The following is a 16010-nucleotide window of genomic DNA, read 5'->3' as shown; positions in this document are numbered from 1 at the left end:
ATTAATGTGGTTTAAAATTTACTTAGCATTAGGGTTTAAATTAATATATAAAATATAAATGACGCGTTACAATTGTCCTAGAGCCCTGTGTTGGTCTTAATTACTATATTTGAGCAGACAAATTAAAATTGGTGTGGTCACTCATCATCATTATTATGTGTCATCTAGCTATATCTTTAGGGGAGAAATTGAGGATTACCTCTTTTTTTTAATAACTAATCAAAAATAACTCCATATTAAATTCAATTGAAACATACCTTCTTTTAAGTGTAATGTACCTAAAATACCCTCAATATTTAATCTCTTATTAAATCTTCAGTTTCTCCCCCACCGAGAGTTCACCATCACTATCATTTCCTTGACTCCTCCGCCATTGCTAGCATTCGTCCGCTTCTACCTCCATCTCCGCCACCTCCACCACAGTCAGCGTCCGTCCACCTCCACCTCCTATATCACTACCATCAACACTAGTCCTCAACAATTGCAATCTCAACAATGAGAACTTTCAATGAACTTTCAATATTTCTTATTTTTTTATTAGTTCCAGTTTTTGGTCTGGTTTCTCTCTTTAATTTTATTTTCTTATTCTTTGTACTGACTACGTCCATATATATAACTTTTGTGTGTGTTTGTGAACATTATTTTCGTATTTGTATGAGTTTTCTTTGAATGAATCATTACTTTTTCATGTAATTGGGGTCTCTTTTATTTCACTGTGAATTTTATATATAAAAGTATATCTAAAATGAAATGTCTTCTAAGTATTTGTTCAAATGCATTCTATCTCTCTTCAGATATATAATCTAATAAACAACTAAGGGTAAAATTAGAATTTTACTTATAATAGTGGGTATAAATTAAATAATATATAAGGAAAGGTAAAAACAAAAGGAGATAATGAAAAGTGGGTATGGGGTGCAATTTCCTCTATCTTTAGAGTATTACTATTAGGTATTTAACACATTTTCGTCTTGTGATTAGTTAGCGATTTTTTTTAAAATTTATAATATTAAATTATATGGGATTTAATACTTAGTTAGACTAAAATGCCTTTTATCATTTCTCTCATTTATTTATGGAAAAGTCTACAGTACACTTCTTAAATAACTATTTTGGTAGATCTCTTATCTGTGTTTCGGTATATAGAAGAACTTTTTTTAATTATTTTTTTTTTAGCGTATACGTTATAGTTATGATAACTTGTAAATTTTAAAAAAAAATTAAGTAATTTATAATGTCAAAAAAAATTATATAATGTGCTACACATATATATACGTGACAATTTTTTCTTATATACACTTAGTAAAGTAATTGTTTAAATTTAAATTTCAACAATAGCTACAACATAATTAATAATCATAAAAATAATAATTAGATTAAAAAAAATTCTAAATATTGAAATAGATAAAAAATCTACCAGCACCACAAGGGTGTACCAAACAAAAATTTCCTATATTTATATATATGGTCAATATTGGAGCTTAATTAGTAAATATATTTCGCATTTACTGCTTAAAATTATATATTATTATACACTATTATATGTATCACAATACCTAAAAGAATATTTGAAGAGATGGGGTTTTAATTATTACTGTATAAAACATAAAAGAAATAAATATGTTGCAGCAATTAATAATTTGATGCTAAAATTAACAAAAATTAAGCAGCATTCATGCATGTGCATATCTGCACACACACATATATATATAGACATAGATATATATTTATAGACATAGATATATATAAAGTAAAGGAATTATATTTTATGTCATTTTTATATAACAAGTGATTAGTGAATTTTCTACGTGGCAATTCTATGGGTTTGAGGGTTCCAAGGAGAAAATAAATCCATGCTTTGTGGCTATCATCTTCAATCTCATGCACTACTCTTCAATAATATTATAATTAACAAGATATTAATTATATTTTATGTCTCTTTTTATTGATTACGTAGTCATTACTATATTTTTTATTTTGTGTATCTACAGATTTATTTGAAAACAGTTGAATAAATGTCTACAATATATACAACAATTAAGGATATCACCCCAACTACAGAAAGTTGGAAGATTGAAATGAGAGTGTTAGAAAAATCTGGAAAGCGGACAAGCAAGAGTTCACCACTCAAATATCAAAAGCTTATGTTAGCAGATAAAAAGGTATACAATTAGTTTATTTACCGTTAAAATTGTAAATACTCTACTAATAAATGCTATATTTACCGAATTCTGACTATAAACACGCTCCAACAGATTATTATTTCATAAATATATTTTTTTCCTTAAAATGTGTTAGGGTAATGATGTTGAAGCAGTAATATTTGGCACTGAAATTGATGCTAGAGAAAACACTTTGGAAGTGTTCCACAGTTACTACATCAGCAACGCTTATGTAAAAAAAACAGCCCCACCTTTCGATAAAAAGCGAGACTACAAATATTCTTGGACATTGAACTCAAGAACAGAAATCGAAGAAATCCAAACAGAAGACAACCAGATATCAGCACCAAACTATGATTTCATTCCGTTTAGCGACCTGCATACACCTAAAGAATTCAGCAAACCAATAGGTATTTACAATTTGATTTTTATATATATGTATTCTTCATTGACTAACTATTTAATATTTCAATTTATTAGATATTTTGGCTATTGCTCTCAAAATGAACCCACCAAAAGAAGTCAACACTCCCTATGGACTACATACAATTCAAGAGATATATTTAATTGATGAAAGGTAAACTATACATTTAATCTACCGCTATAAATACACCCTTGTGTTCATTTTTATTGTGATATATTAATTACTATTTAACAAAATTTTTGCTAATCTATTTTTTTATTTCTTTACAAAGTTGTAGCTTCAAACCAGTATGTTTGACGATGTGGGGGCATAAAGTTCACGATGAATGCTTACAAATAGCAGAAGTAATCGAAGAAAGACCCATAATATTGGGATCAAAACTAATTGTTCAAACCAAGAGAGGTTTGCATTAATTAAACTACTGATATTTAAAAGCGAAAATTCAAAAATTCAATTAACACATACATTTTGGTTTAGGGCTGTCTCTATCGTCACGCGACACGAGTACCTTCAAAATCAATCCTCAACTCCCCGAAGCAGAAGCACTAAAGGAATGGTAATACTCATAAAATCAAATACACATACTATTATAGCTACACGTTTTACAAAAAAATTTAAATTTTTGTATACTATATTTATAATAATACTTACTCTATTTTAAGGGCGGAGAGCAACGAAACAGAAATTAAAAACGCAATAGCAAACTGCTTGACATACGAATCTTCTCCAAAATCTTTTGTTGGATTACACGAAATAGTGACTAACATCCAAATTTCAGAGTTGACGAAAAATCTGCAACTGAATGAGGTAAAAACTACTATAATATTTACTTTATGAAACTTTTGTTTCAATATCTTACTATTATTGACACCATTTGATTTGAATGTAGAAAAAATATTTTTGGATTGAGGCGGCAATAAAAATAACTGACACTCTCCAGAATTTTTATTACATGTCATGTGACGCATGTCATAAAAAAATAGATTTATACAATCGCGATGAAAAAATCATATGTGACAAGCCAACATGCGGCCAAGAAGGATTTCCTACACCACGGTATATTACAAAAAACATATGATGTTATTGAAATTAAGTTAAAATAAAAAAATATACTAACAATCTTATAATGCATTTTACAGTGCTATAGCATATGTTGAACTTGATGACAATACAAAGAGCCTATCTGCTATCATGTTCGCAGATATTGTCGAAAAAATATTCTCGTGTAATGCTGCCCAACTAATGAACTATACTGCAGAGGTGTAGTTTTTAAAAAATTAAATAGTTTTACATGCCTTTCATAAGTTGATTTTTTAATTAAATAAATTATGCACATCATGACTAATCATCTTAAATGAAAATACATCACTGTTTGCAGGAACACCGCCGCTTTGTCGACACTACCATAATCAATTTATCAAAGAAAAAATGGATAATCCAGATATATGCGGACCCGACTAGAATGAAAAGTGCAAAATACAAAAATTACACTATTGTCTCTATCAAAGAAAATGAAGATTGAAATCCACCAATGACTATCATTAGTTTTCTTATCTACAATTTTAAGACTAATGCTATCTTCAATTATCAACAATTTAGAGATTGATTTTTTAATTTTCTTTTTATCTTACCCCCATTTACGTAATATTTCTTTAATTATTGGAACATCAATATTTAGTTTATTTTTGGATTAACTTAAGAACATATTTAAATCATTAAGCCTTCTTAAATACTAATATAATGCATTCGATATTCACTTTTAATTGACAACATTATAAACTATAATATTTAGATACACATAATAATAATCTCACCTAATAACTAATAATATTTTTTCTTTAATTTTTAATCGTATCACTTTCAAATAACATAAAAAAACTAGCATAAAATTTACTATACGTGCCTCGCACGTTGCTTTTTGCTAGTATATTTATAGACATAGATATATATATAACTTCAACAACTCGCAACTATAAATTATATTATAAGTTACGAATGTATAGTTCAGAGCTCAGAATATAAATGAATATCATCATGAGTTTAGTACAGATCGATCTTCTTTTTCTTCTTACTTTAAATTTTCTCTTAACTGTATTAAAGTAGTTGTATGAAAAAAACCACAATATCTTATTGTGATCAATATAAAGCCTTACTAATTAATGTTTGCACTTCTTTTATCTAGCTAAGTTCAGATCTTCATTAAAGCTATTTGTATTGTATATACACATATTTAATGTTTCATTATATTATATTATATTATTTTGTGAATCAGTATATATAGATTATTATTATTAGGGTAAAAAAAAAATAACGAGTGTTAGTAATACTAATATACATATATGCGCACACAGAAAGAATGTAAATTAAATTCAACAGAAATCAATATTGTAATGCATTATATATATTTATACAAACTCTCCTTGATTATTCCCTACCAAAAAAAAAAAGTGATCTGCTAATAAATATCTAGAAACTAATTTTTTCAGATTGGACTGCCAAGAAGGATATCATTAATAAAGAAAAGGACGAAGTTTTTTTTTTTTAAAAAAAAGAGTAGATATGGAGACAATGTGCAATTTTGCATGATGGCCCTGCCTGAAATATATTTATATATATATAAATTTATATATATATTCTTAAATTCTTTGTTCTTGGTCTAAAGTGATACCAATGGATCATGACATATCTATGGCCATATATGGGTCGACCTAATGCACAGTGAAAAATGGACCCCTATTCTGTTGTGAATATATAATCCAAGTACCACCGATTTTTCTTAGCCATGAATATTATTAGTTATATATATACAAATGGACCAGAAATTTTATTTAGGTGGAGCTAAAGTTAAAAGAACAATGAAAAAGCTGTGTAAATGTAAATATTTATATATAAAAAAAAAGGTGTAAATGCAAGATAATTATATTAGAGGAATGCTAAGGAATCTTTGTACTCTCTTTTACGCTCTCATTATAAATGAGTGAAATGTGTAACTCTTTAAAGTATGTTTAAGTATAGTTACAATTATACTATTTTTACTTTTTATTAATAATTAAAATGTGTCATCTCATTTACTTGTTTATTTTTTTTTTTGGACTATTTTATTAATTTCCTATTTTTTTTTTTACTAAATAATATATACCACTATGCATTTTTCTTTTAAATTCTTTTTTATAATACATATGTACTATTTTATGTTATAAAACATAAAAAATACTAACTCTTTCTTTTTTATAATAATTGTAATTATTTTTAAATATAATTTAGAAGGTTGCATATGTCACTCAATTAAGAAGAGAGTGTAAAAGAGAGTTTCCCTAGCATTATCATTAATAAAAACTAAATGAGGGCATAATTGTAACTATTTTTAAATATAATTTAGAAGGTTACACATGTCACTCAATTAAGAAGAGAGTGTAAAAGAGAGTGCAAATGAGAGTTTCCCTAGTACTCCTCATTATATTAAAGCGGGGTGTAAATGCAAAAGATAACATAAAATAAACTAAAAAATGTTAAAAAATTATAAAATTTTGAAAGAATTTTTTTTTTCTGAGTGGGGGCAACTGCCTCTAGTATACACGCGCGTTGGTCTGTCATGGTTACACACACACACACACACATATATATATTTTGGATGCGGTGATCAAATCACACATAATGATTAACAAAGCAGCAATCCACAATCGATGGAGATACCTCCTCGAACCAGGATAGCTCATCGTTTAACCGAAGGGCATGCTTTGCCAAACCATGTGCTTAAAAATTCTTATTCCGAGCTACATGGGACAAAACTGCCCCTGAAAATTTAGACAATCAAGCTATGCCTTCAAAACAGCACCACATCACATTAAAAAACACCTTCCCATTATTCATAATTGTCTCCAGAGCTAGCGAAATTGAAAAAATAATGCAACACCAAACCACAAAATACAGTTATATTAGAATGACAATCTTCAAAATAAAATAAATATACAAACTTAAAAATTAACACGCAACTCATATCACTAGCTCAACATTACTAAAAATAAAAAACAACAAAATTATTAAGAATAACTAGCCAAAAGTATTACCCTTTGGCTAGTAACAACATACTAGCACCCTAATATAAACTGTTGAAAATTAAAAACAAAAAAATTATATTTAAAATTAAAGTTATGAGTAAATTTCCTGTTATAGGCCCTCCACAAAATAACAAAAAATAAACTCTATTACCAAACCATATAATGAAAAAAGATAATGTGAAAGAACAATAATAAATCAATTCATATTAAATATAAGGACATAAAATTGAAATACTTATCTGTTTAAAGTGAAAAGGTCGTTGAAATAGAACTCATGAGCACAAAATAAATTACTTCTAGCTCTTGCCAATTGAGCATATCACAAAACTACCCTAAACAAATAGGGACAAGCGCAAGCCATAAAAAATGGTACAAAAGCCATAAAAGGCACATAAGAAAAAAATAATGTAAATTCATATGAATTAAAATAAAAAATATTAACTAAAATTTATTAATTGATTTATAAATAAATTGAAAAATTAACTTAATATAAAAATATACATAAATAAATCAATTACAAATATAATTAATTATGTAAATGCTCTAAATAAATACCAAGAAATCACAAAAAAAATTCACCTTTCAAAACTATAAATTTGTAAAAAATCGAACTTAGAAAATGTTATATACATAAATTATTGTTAATATAATTAAAAATGCTAATTGACTGTCAATAATATTATAAAGAAATTTTTAAAAAGAAATAATTAATAAAATATAAAAGGTAAGATTGACTTAAAATTATTTAAAATTTTGAAAATGTGAATGAAATTAATACAGTTACAAAGGCATAATTGACGCACAAATTAACCAGTCAATTACTAAAATAAAAATCTAATTGATAGCGAAATTGGATAATTTAATGTATAATAATTTGAAATGAATACAAATTTTAAAAAATTAAAATATAGAAGGTAATTACTTAGCTTAATTTTCTCCAACATTTATTTCTATCACGTGCATGGACTTCGTCCGGCTAATCAACCGCGTACAACATCGTCCTCCTATGCTCTGCCACCTTCACCTCCACCGGAAAAAGACATCAAAACTAATAAGACCGTTAGCATCTCCGATACTCTAGATTACGAACCAACTACCACTATATATACCATCGAGTACGAACAACCATGAATTGTATATTGCCATGAATAACTATCGATCTGTAGATTTCACGTTGTGATCTCAGATCTGGGTCGTGAAACCCCATTGAAGACGCTCGCATTTGCCGCCTGAATACCAAATCATAGCCCTAGTGGTCAGAGTCACTGGCATCATCGACAACAATCTTGTGGAGATCCTTCCATTCTCTGACACTCCTCGCAGACCCTAGAAGGTTTACGACATTGCCCGCCGCCCCCGACAGTTGGGGGTCATATAGAATACTAGTTAGTGCTTAGTAACTATACTTGAATTTCATATTAAAGATTTCATACTTTAATACACTACCAACTAGTTTTATTCATATTTATATATATTATTAAGTATTTTTTGACAATTTAGTTAAAATATTATTTATTTTAATGTAAATTAATTAAATATTTTTTTTTTGTGTTAATTTTGTGGCTTTGATTGCCTTTTTTTTCTTAGAAAACTTATATTTACAGTTGTTCTTTTTTGTTTAAGAAACTTGTCTTACAAGAGAAGAAATTCTTATAGAAAGTTGCATATTTTCATAAAACTCGACTTTCACTTTGTCTAAATGTTAATTTTGATTTTGTTATGTATATATTAAATCAGATAATCTGTATTTGGCAAGTACTGAAGACCAAATCGTGATCTTGGTTCTATTTTTTGGAAAGTTTCCCAATCTGCTGTAGCAGAATTCGAATAATTGCCCAAAGAAAAATGTGGAGTAAAGTATGTAGTTGTAGCAGTAGATTATTTCACCAAATGAATGGAGGCCGAACCATTGACAATAATAACATCCAAGAAATTTTTTGCTTTTGTGGTAAACAATATCATATGCCGGTACGAACTTTCATAAAAAATTGTTTCAAAAATTTAAAAATAATTTGACAGCCAATTCACAAACTTCTGCACGACACATGGAATCATCAAAAGTTTCTCAACAGTTGCACACTTCCAAATAAATGGACAAGTCGAAACTGTCAACAAGACATTGAAAGACACCTTGAAAAAGCGGCTTGAAGAGGCCAAGGGGAACTGGTCAGAGCAACTATCAGAAGCACGTTGGTCGTACAAAACAACAGAAAGAACGACAACCGGGCAGACACCTTTTGCCATGGCCTATGACTATGAGGCAATGCTGTCTGTTAAATTAGAACCTCCACCCAGAGAAGATTGACTTACGACCAAGGGACTAACCATGCCCTCCTGACACAATCACTTAATTTAGTTGAAGAAAAAAGAGATTGAGAAAATCTAAAGTTATTAGCTCATCAACAAAAAATGGCTCGATACTTCAACAAATAAGTGAGAGAATTGAAGTTTTTTATGGGAGATATGGTACTTAGAAGAGTGTTCTTGAACACAAAAGTTAGTGTAGCAAGTGCACGTGCTTAGACCTAATTGTGAAGGACCATACCAAGTAACTTAGTTACAAATCTGGAGCATACAAGCTTAGTCAATATGATGAAAATATGGATTTAATTCTAGTACTAAGATACTGGAATGGTGAATACCTAAGAAAATACTATCAATAAGTAGGGGTGTACATCAAACCGCTTAAATCGCTTAAACCGCCCGCATTGCAAAAAAATATGGTTTGAAATTCTTCGTGGTGTGAATTTTTCCCAAACCGCGCGGTGCGGTGCGGTTTGTGGTTTTGAATTATTAAACCGCAATTCAAACCGCACCGCACCACATGTTTTAAAATTTTAATTTTTATATTTATTTAATTAAGCCCATACATATGAGCCCAAACCCAAGCCCATAAATCTTAGGACAAAATCCATAACTCTTCACAAACCCTCTCTTCTTAGCAACAAACCCAAGCCCATACATGTGTATTGAAATTTGGAGTTGGAAGTTTGTGTTTGTTTTATTTTTAATCTATTGTTGAAAGTATGTTAGTTGTACATTTATATTGTTGTTGGAATTTAATTAGTTTCAAGTTTGTTATTTTGATTTAGGTGTGTTGTTGAAACTTTAAAAAGATTATTGACTTATTGTTGTTGTTATAACTTTTATTAATCTCAAGTTTGTTGTATTTTCTTAAGTGTTTTGGAATAATTATATTAATGATAGTTTAATTATTTTATGATGATTTCAAAAAAAAAAAATTGTGATAGTTCAAACCGCATAAACTGCAGAAACCGCACCGCATCATTTTTTGCAGTGCGGTTTTTGCGGTTTTTTAGTATCGCGGTGCGGGTACGGTTTGGAAAATTATAAAAATCGCATGTGCGGGTTGATTTGAAAAAATAGTTAAAAACCGCACCACCCGTACCGCAAATACCCTTATTGAATACATACTGTAAAAGATCCAGAAACTACACAAATTGCACAATACTTAATTTGTTGCTAATAAACATAATTATATCATAAATTAGTTATTAATATAAATAATATAAAATATGAGATTTTTTAATTATTTTTTTTTATTTTATGTGATATTTATTATGAAATAATGTTGGAGTTATTACACTAAAATAATATATTCATAGAAAAAATACATCAAAATGATACAAACGATTGAAAATGGTCTTAAAAGGTATTACTAATGGACATTTGATGCAAATGCAATATAATAATAAGTCTTACAATATTTACTTTCATAGTTAATATTAAAAACCATTTCTAACAAAAAGAAAAGAAAAGAATAAAAGCACGCACTTAACAACAACCGCTACTCATTAATATCTTTCAACAAGTTCTTAAAAAAGAGCAATTTACCTCGAAATTTCTTTATATTTTAATTATTTTATACACTTAACACTTAAAACTTTTATTATTTTTTGGTAGCGAAACTCTCTTATGTTTTAATTGTTATACACTTAACTCCCTTATTTTTATTTTTGGTGAAAAAACACCTTTATGTTTATTTTTCTTTGCGAATTTGACACGCCAGTTAAATGTTACCGTTAAATATCAATTGGATGACCACTGTACTGCATACACCTGTGTATATATAACAGTAAAACCTCAAAATTAGGGCTGTTCATCCGATCCAATTCGCACTAAGTGCGGATTTCATTTTTTGGATCCAATCCAATCCGCACAATAGCTCAAATCCAATCCAATCCAATCCGCAAAAGTGCAGATTAGATCGGTTACTTTGGATTGGTTACTTTTTAATATTAAATTATTTAATATTTATGAAAAAAAATATATTTTTTTTCACAAAATTAGCAACAAAATAAAACAAACTATAGTTATTTTATGTCTCCAACAACACATTAAATAAATAAAATAACAAATAACAAATTCAAAAGAAGAAAAAAAATTGTATATATATAAAAAATTTTATTTTAAATTGTATGTAGAAAAAAAAATATAAGAATAGAATATACATTTTATCTATTAAGTTTTGTAATATAATTGTATTATATGTATTAGACTTTTAAATTACTATTTTCTTTACATTAAAATGTTATTTGTATATATAATTTTTTAATTTTGTTATAAATATGTGTGGATTGGATTAGATCGGTTACTTTTACATGTCAATCAACATCCAATCCGCACAAGTGCGGATTTTGAATTTTCCAATCCAATCCAATCCAATCCGCACAAGTGCGGATATTCGCACTTTGCGGATTGGATTGGATTGGATCGTGCGGATTGGATTGGATCGGCTATTTTATAAACACCCCTACTCGAAGTCAATACAGTAGTAATCCAGTTAGTATTTAGAGATAATATCTAACTAAAACTTTAAATTTGCAAAGAAAAGTAAACTTAAGGGGACTTTACCACCAAAATAAAAGATAAAGAGGTTAAGTGTATAAAAATTAAAACATAAAAGGGTTTTGTCACAAAAAAAAAAGGGGGTTAAGAGTATAAAATTAAAATATACAGTAAAAGAGTTTTGTCAAAAAAAAAAAAAAATAAGAAGGATAAGTATATAAAAATTAAACCATAAAAAAATTTCGCCACAAATTACTCAAAAATATATATATATATGTATATCTTTCAACAAAGTATGAAATAAAAAGGGTCAAAATTAAATTCCTAAACATTATCCTAAGCAAAAAAAAGAAAAGTATTATTAAGAGAAATGCTAGCTCCATTGTCTAATACTCCCACAGTGTAATATCATTATTATTTTAATTGAAAATCTAATAGCATATAATTTATGGCACGTTTACTATACAGTATTTAGAATCGGAATAAATTAAAAGAGAAATGTAACGGAATAAATGAAAAATAATTGATTTCGTTTACTAAATTTTTTTGGAAATAGAATGGTAGTGATTTATCTTGTTTACTTTATTAGGAAACGTAATCGGAATGCTTAAATTGACTAAATTGCCCTTTTGAGTTAAACTATATTATATGGTAGTTATTTTGTAAGACATATTTTAAAGGATAAAATTGTCATTATATATTTAATATTAAAAAATAAAATAAAAATAATTAAAATCTATTACCCTTAATGACATTCCTTAGAAAATTGGTGGGGGAAGTTCTCCCTTTTTTTTCTCATTTATTTAATCAAGTTCTCCCTTTCCTAATTTTAATAATGTAAGTAAACAAATGTAAGGGAATAATTACCTTACTATTCGTTCTCATTACTTATTAATAAACATACCATTAAAGTATTGTTATTAGGCAAGAGTAGTATTCAGTACTTTTGGAGTTTTACTATTATTTAGTAATATTTTTTTAAAAAATTATCTATTTAAGTTATATGAAATTTGATATTTAATTTTACTAATAATAAATATTTTATAATAATTCTCTATAATTTAATATGTAATAACTGTTATGAGTTTGGCTAACCAACCGATTATGAGGGAAAAAGAAAAGGATATTGGAAGTCACAGTTGCATGTGGAATTAGATAACACGAATACGATGTCTAAGGGAATCGAGATCACGACATCTGAACGCCGACACATGGACTTGAACAATTATCACTAAACTATTACTACATATATAATAGAGAGACCCACCCACACACACACACCCCCTCTTAAATTGCTTCACCTGCCCAACTAATTACCTTCACCTTCTCCTTCTTTCCTTTTTCTTCTAATATTTTTGCCCTTAAATACACCCTACACTCCAATTCTAACCTTTGCCATTTACCACTGATCATTTCCCCCCACATTTATAAATACAAACCCCATCTCAACTCCATTTTCATATCTTCATTACTAGTATAAGCTAAGCTATATATATATATACCCCTACTAGTGAATCTCGCATGAACTAAAAGATCATATATATATTATTTCTCAATATGGTTGATCTTGGTCGTCCATTGTTGTTGGGAGTGATAGTTTTGTTTTGTGTGTTTTCTAGTTCTTTTAGTAGTAGTGAAGCTGATTTTTTAGAGCCCGAATGCTTAAAAGTGTCTAATTACGAGTTCACTAGCTCAGTCAAGACCATCGTTGATGTCATACAACAACTCACTTCTATTTTCTCTCAGTTTGGAAATACCTTTGGCGATTCTCGCGTTTCCAATGCCGTTTCTGATTGCCTAGATTTACTTGACGCCTCTGCTGAGCAACTCAGTTGGACAGTCTCTGCTACTCAAAATCCTAAAGGTATTTTTCACCTTATTAATAATAATAATAAAAAAAAAAGACAATAAAAATAGTCACTCTCTCACTAACTACACAAATCCCCATAATAATCTCTCAAACGAAGTTTCCTTTCCTCCCTAGATAGTTCAGCTTTATCTTTCTTACTCTGTTTTTGTACTTTGTTTTGTTTTTTTCGCTTATAGCCAAAAACCCTTTTCTTTAATTAGAAAAAGAAATATTGTAATAATAATAATTTTTCTTTTTCCAATTTCACAGGCAAACATAATAGCACGGGGAATCTAAGTTCTGATCTAAGAACATGGTTGAGTGCGGCTCTTATTAATCAGGACACTTGCAGTGATGGGTTTGAAGGCACAAACAGCATAGTGAAAGGACTAGTCACTGGTGGGCTTAACCAAATCACTTCTTTGGTCCAAGATCTTCTGACCCAAGTCAACCCAATGTTTGATTCCAAGCCCAAAAAGGCTAACAAGGCCCATTTCCCAGCATGGATGAAGCCCAGAGACAGGAAGCTTGTACAAGCAAATGGGGTGGAAGCGGACGCCGTGGTCGCCGCCGACGGCACCGGAAACTTCACGAAGATCATGGATGCTGTTCTAGCGGCGCCGGAGTATAGCATGCAACGTTACGTGATATATATTAAGAAAGGAACTTATCATGAGAATGTTGAGATTAAGAAGAAGAGATGGAACATTATGATGATCGGAGATGGGATCGATGCCACCATTATTTCCGGTAACCGGAGTTTCATTGATGGTTGGACCACATTTCGTTCGGCTACTTTTGGTAAGTGTCTTTATAAGTATTACATATATATGAATATATGTACCTTGTCGGTAGTTATATATAAGTGCTTTTTTTTTTTCTTTATTAACTCTCTCATTACTTGTCATTGAAGAAATTTATAGCCTAAAACATGTAGATATAGTTATAAACTACATATGACCCGTGTGAATTGAAAAAAAAGGTCTGAATTAGTGAGATGTGCTATTTTTGAAATGCTAAAAGTAAAGATCTACATGCATTGCCTTAATGCATGTATAGCAAATGGGGTCATTTGGATGAGCCACGTTTTGATGGAAATAGTGGTATTGAATTAATAAAAGTTAAATATCACATTTTAATTAGACATACTACTAACATATATTTATGATGTTAGAGACCTTAGAGGCTTAGACATAACTCACTTGCGTACTTAACAAAAGCCACACTATTTCAGAATCCAACCACTTTCTTTAATGGTTCAGCCCAGAAAAAAAAAATAACTTAAATTCATTTGATATTTATGTCTCAGGCAGAAAGTAGGAAAATAATAACTTTATACGTTATAGTTTATTTCCATATGGTCCCTTAAACAACAACCAATTCTTACACAAAAACGAAAAAACACTACAACTATTGGTTGTGAGTAAAGTCACATCATAATAAGTTCACATGGCATAAAAACATTTATAATAAGCAAGATATTTTTTTTCTGTTAATAAATATAGTATATAAATGGTCAACTATAGTTCTCTTTAACATTTTTCTTTGACTTTTTCAGCGGTAAGTGGTAGAGGATTCATAGCAAGAGACATAACATTTGAGAACACGGCCGGGCCAGAGAAGCACCAAGCCGTGGCTCTGCGCTCGGACTCTGACCTCTCAGTCTTCTACCGGTGCCGCTTCAGGGGCTACCAAGACACCCTCTACACCCACACCATGCGCCAATTCTTCAGGGAATGCCACATCAGTGGCACTGTTGACTTTATCTTTGGTGACGCAGCAGCCGTGTTCCAAAATTGCCAGATATTGGCCAAAAGGGGCCTCCCAAACCAAAAAAATACCATCACGGCCCAAGGTAGAAAGGACCCAAATGAGCCCACGGGCTTCTCAATCCAGTTTAGTAATATAAGTGCTGATTCTGACCTTGTGGGCTTTGAAAACTCCACGTACACATATTTGGGTAGGCCTTGGAAGCTATTCTCGAGAACAGTGATTTTACAGAGCTACATTAGTGATGCTGTGAAGCCCCAAGGTTGGCTCGAGTGGAACGGAGATTTCGCTTTGGACACCTTGTTCTATGGTGAGTTTATGAACTTTGGGCCGGGTGCGGGCCTGGGTAGTCGGGTCAAGTGGCCCGGTTACCGTACCTTTAATGATTCGAATCAGGTTCATAATTATACCGTTGCGCAGTTCATTGAAGGGAACCTTTGGTTGCCTTCTACAGGTGTCAAATATAGTGCAGGATTGCAATCTTAAAATCATTACATAATAATTATATTGATGGTCGATTTTTCTGGGTTCTGTTTTGAGATTTAGTTTATGGATGTTACTTTTTCCTCTTATATAAATAGAATTATAAGCCACTAGGAATGATAGTAAGTTTATGTGATGTTACAAAATGAAAATGATGTATACAATTTGTTTGTCTTCCACTAATTTTCGGAAAAGTCCCAATTAATATATTATTAATAATAATAATTCTTGGTAGTACTGTTCTTAATTCTATGTACGTAGTTTGGTTTTAGAAAAGTTAATGTTGATTAGTCTTATTTTTCCACTTATAACTTTTAACATACAAAAAAGAACAAGAAGAGAGTGGTTGTTAATGGTAAGGAGTAAAGCTGTAAAGCACTCCATTGATAGAACAGCACTACTAAAACTTATTAACTTCCAAAATCCTCGGTTGGTGCAAATAAAAATTACTTTAG

General features: G+C 29.8%; 2 protein-coding genes across 2 annotated transcripts; both read left to right on the top strand.

Annotated features, from left to right (window-relative positions):
* Positions 1-2044: 2044 nt before the first annotated feature.
* Positions 2045-4177, top strand: LOC115718502 (replication protein A 70 kDa DNA-binding subunit D-like). The gene is made up of 8 exons (XM_061101609.1): positions 2045-2162; positions 2299-2572; positions 2643-2739; positions 2858-2988; positions 3064-3142; positions 3249-3393; positions 3476-3642; positions 3726-4177. Exons 1-8 carry the CDS (start codon positions 2079-2081, stop codon positions 3850-3852), a joined length of 1104 nt encoding a protein of 367 aa, XP_060957592.1. The 5' UTR covers positions 2045-2078; the 3' UTR covers positions 3853-4177.
* An 8426-nt stretch (positions 4178-12603) lies between these two features.
* LOC115702125 (pectinesterase/pectinesterase inhibitor PPE8B) lies at positions 12604-15789 on the top strand. Its single transcript, XM_030629583.2, has 3 exons — positions 12604-13317; positions 13573-14103; positions 14861-15789. The coding sequence occupies exons 1-3, from the start codon at positions 13011-13013 to the stop codon at positions 15556-15558; spliced, it is 1536 nt and encodes a 511-aa protein (XP_030485443.1). The 5' UTR covers positions 12604-13010; the 3' UTR covers positions 15559-15789.
* Positions 15790-16010: the final 221 nt, after the last annotated feature.

This window comes from Cannabis sativa, chromosome 1 (assembly GCF_029168945.1).
Source record: "Cannabis sativa cultivar Pink pepper isolate KNU-18-1 chromosome 1, ASM2916894v1, whole genome shotgun sequence".
Classification (NCBI taxonomy): Eukaryota; Viridiplantae; Streptophyta; class Magnoliopsida; order Rosales; family Cannabaceae; genus Cannabis; species Cannabis sativa.
Note: the sequence above shows the minus strand (reverse complement) of the source record. Positions and strands in the feature narration are given on the sequence as shown.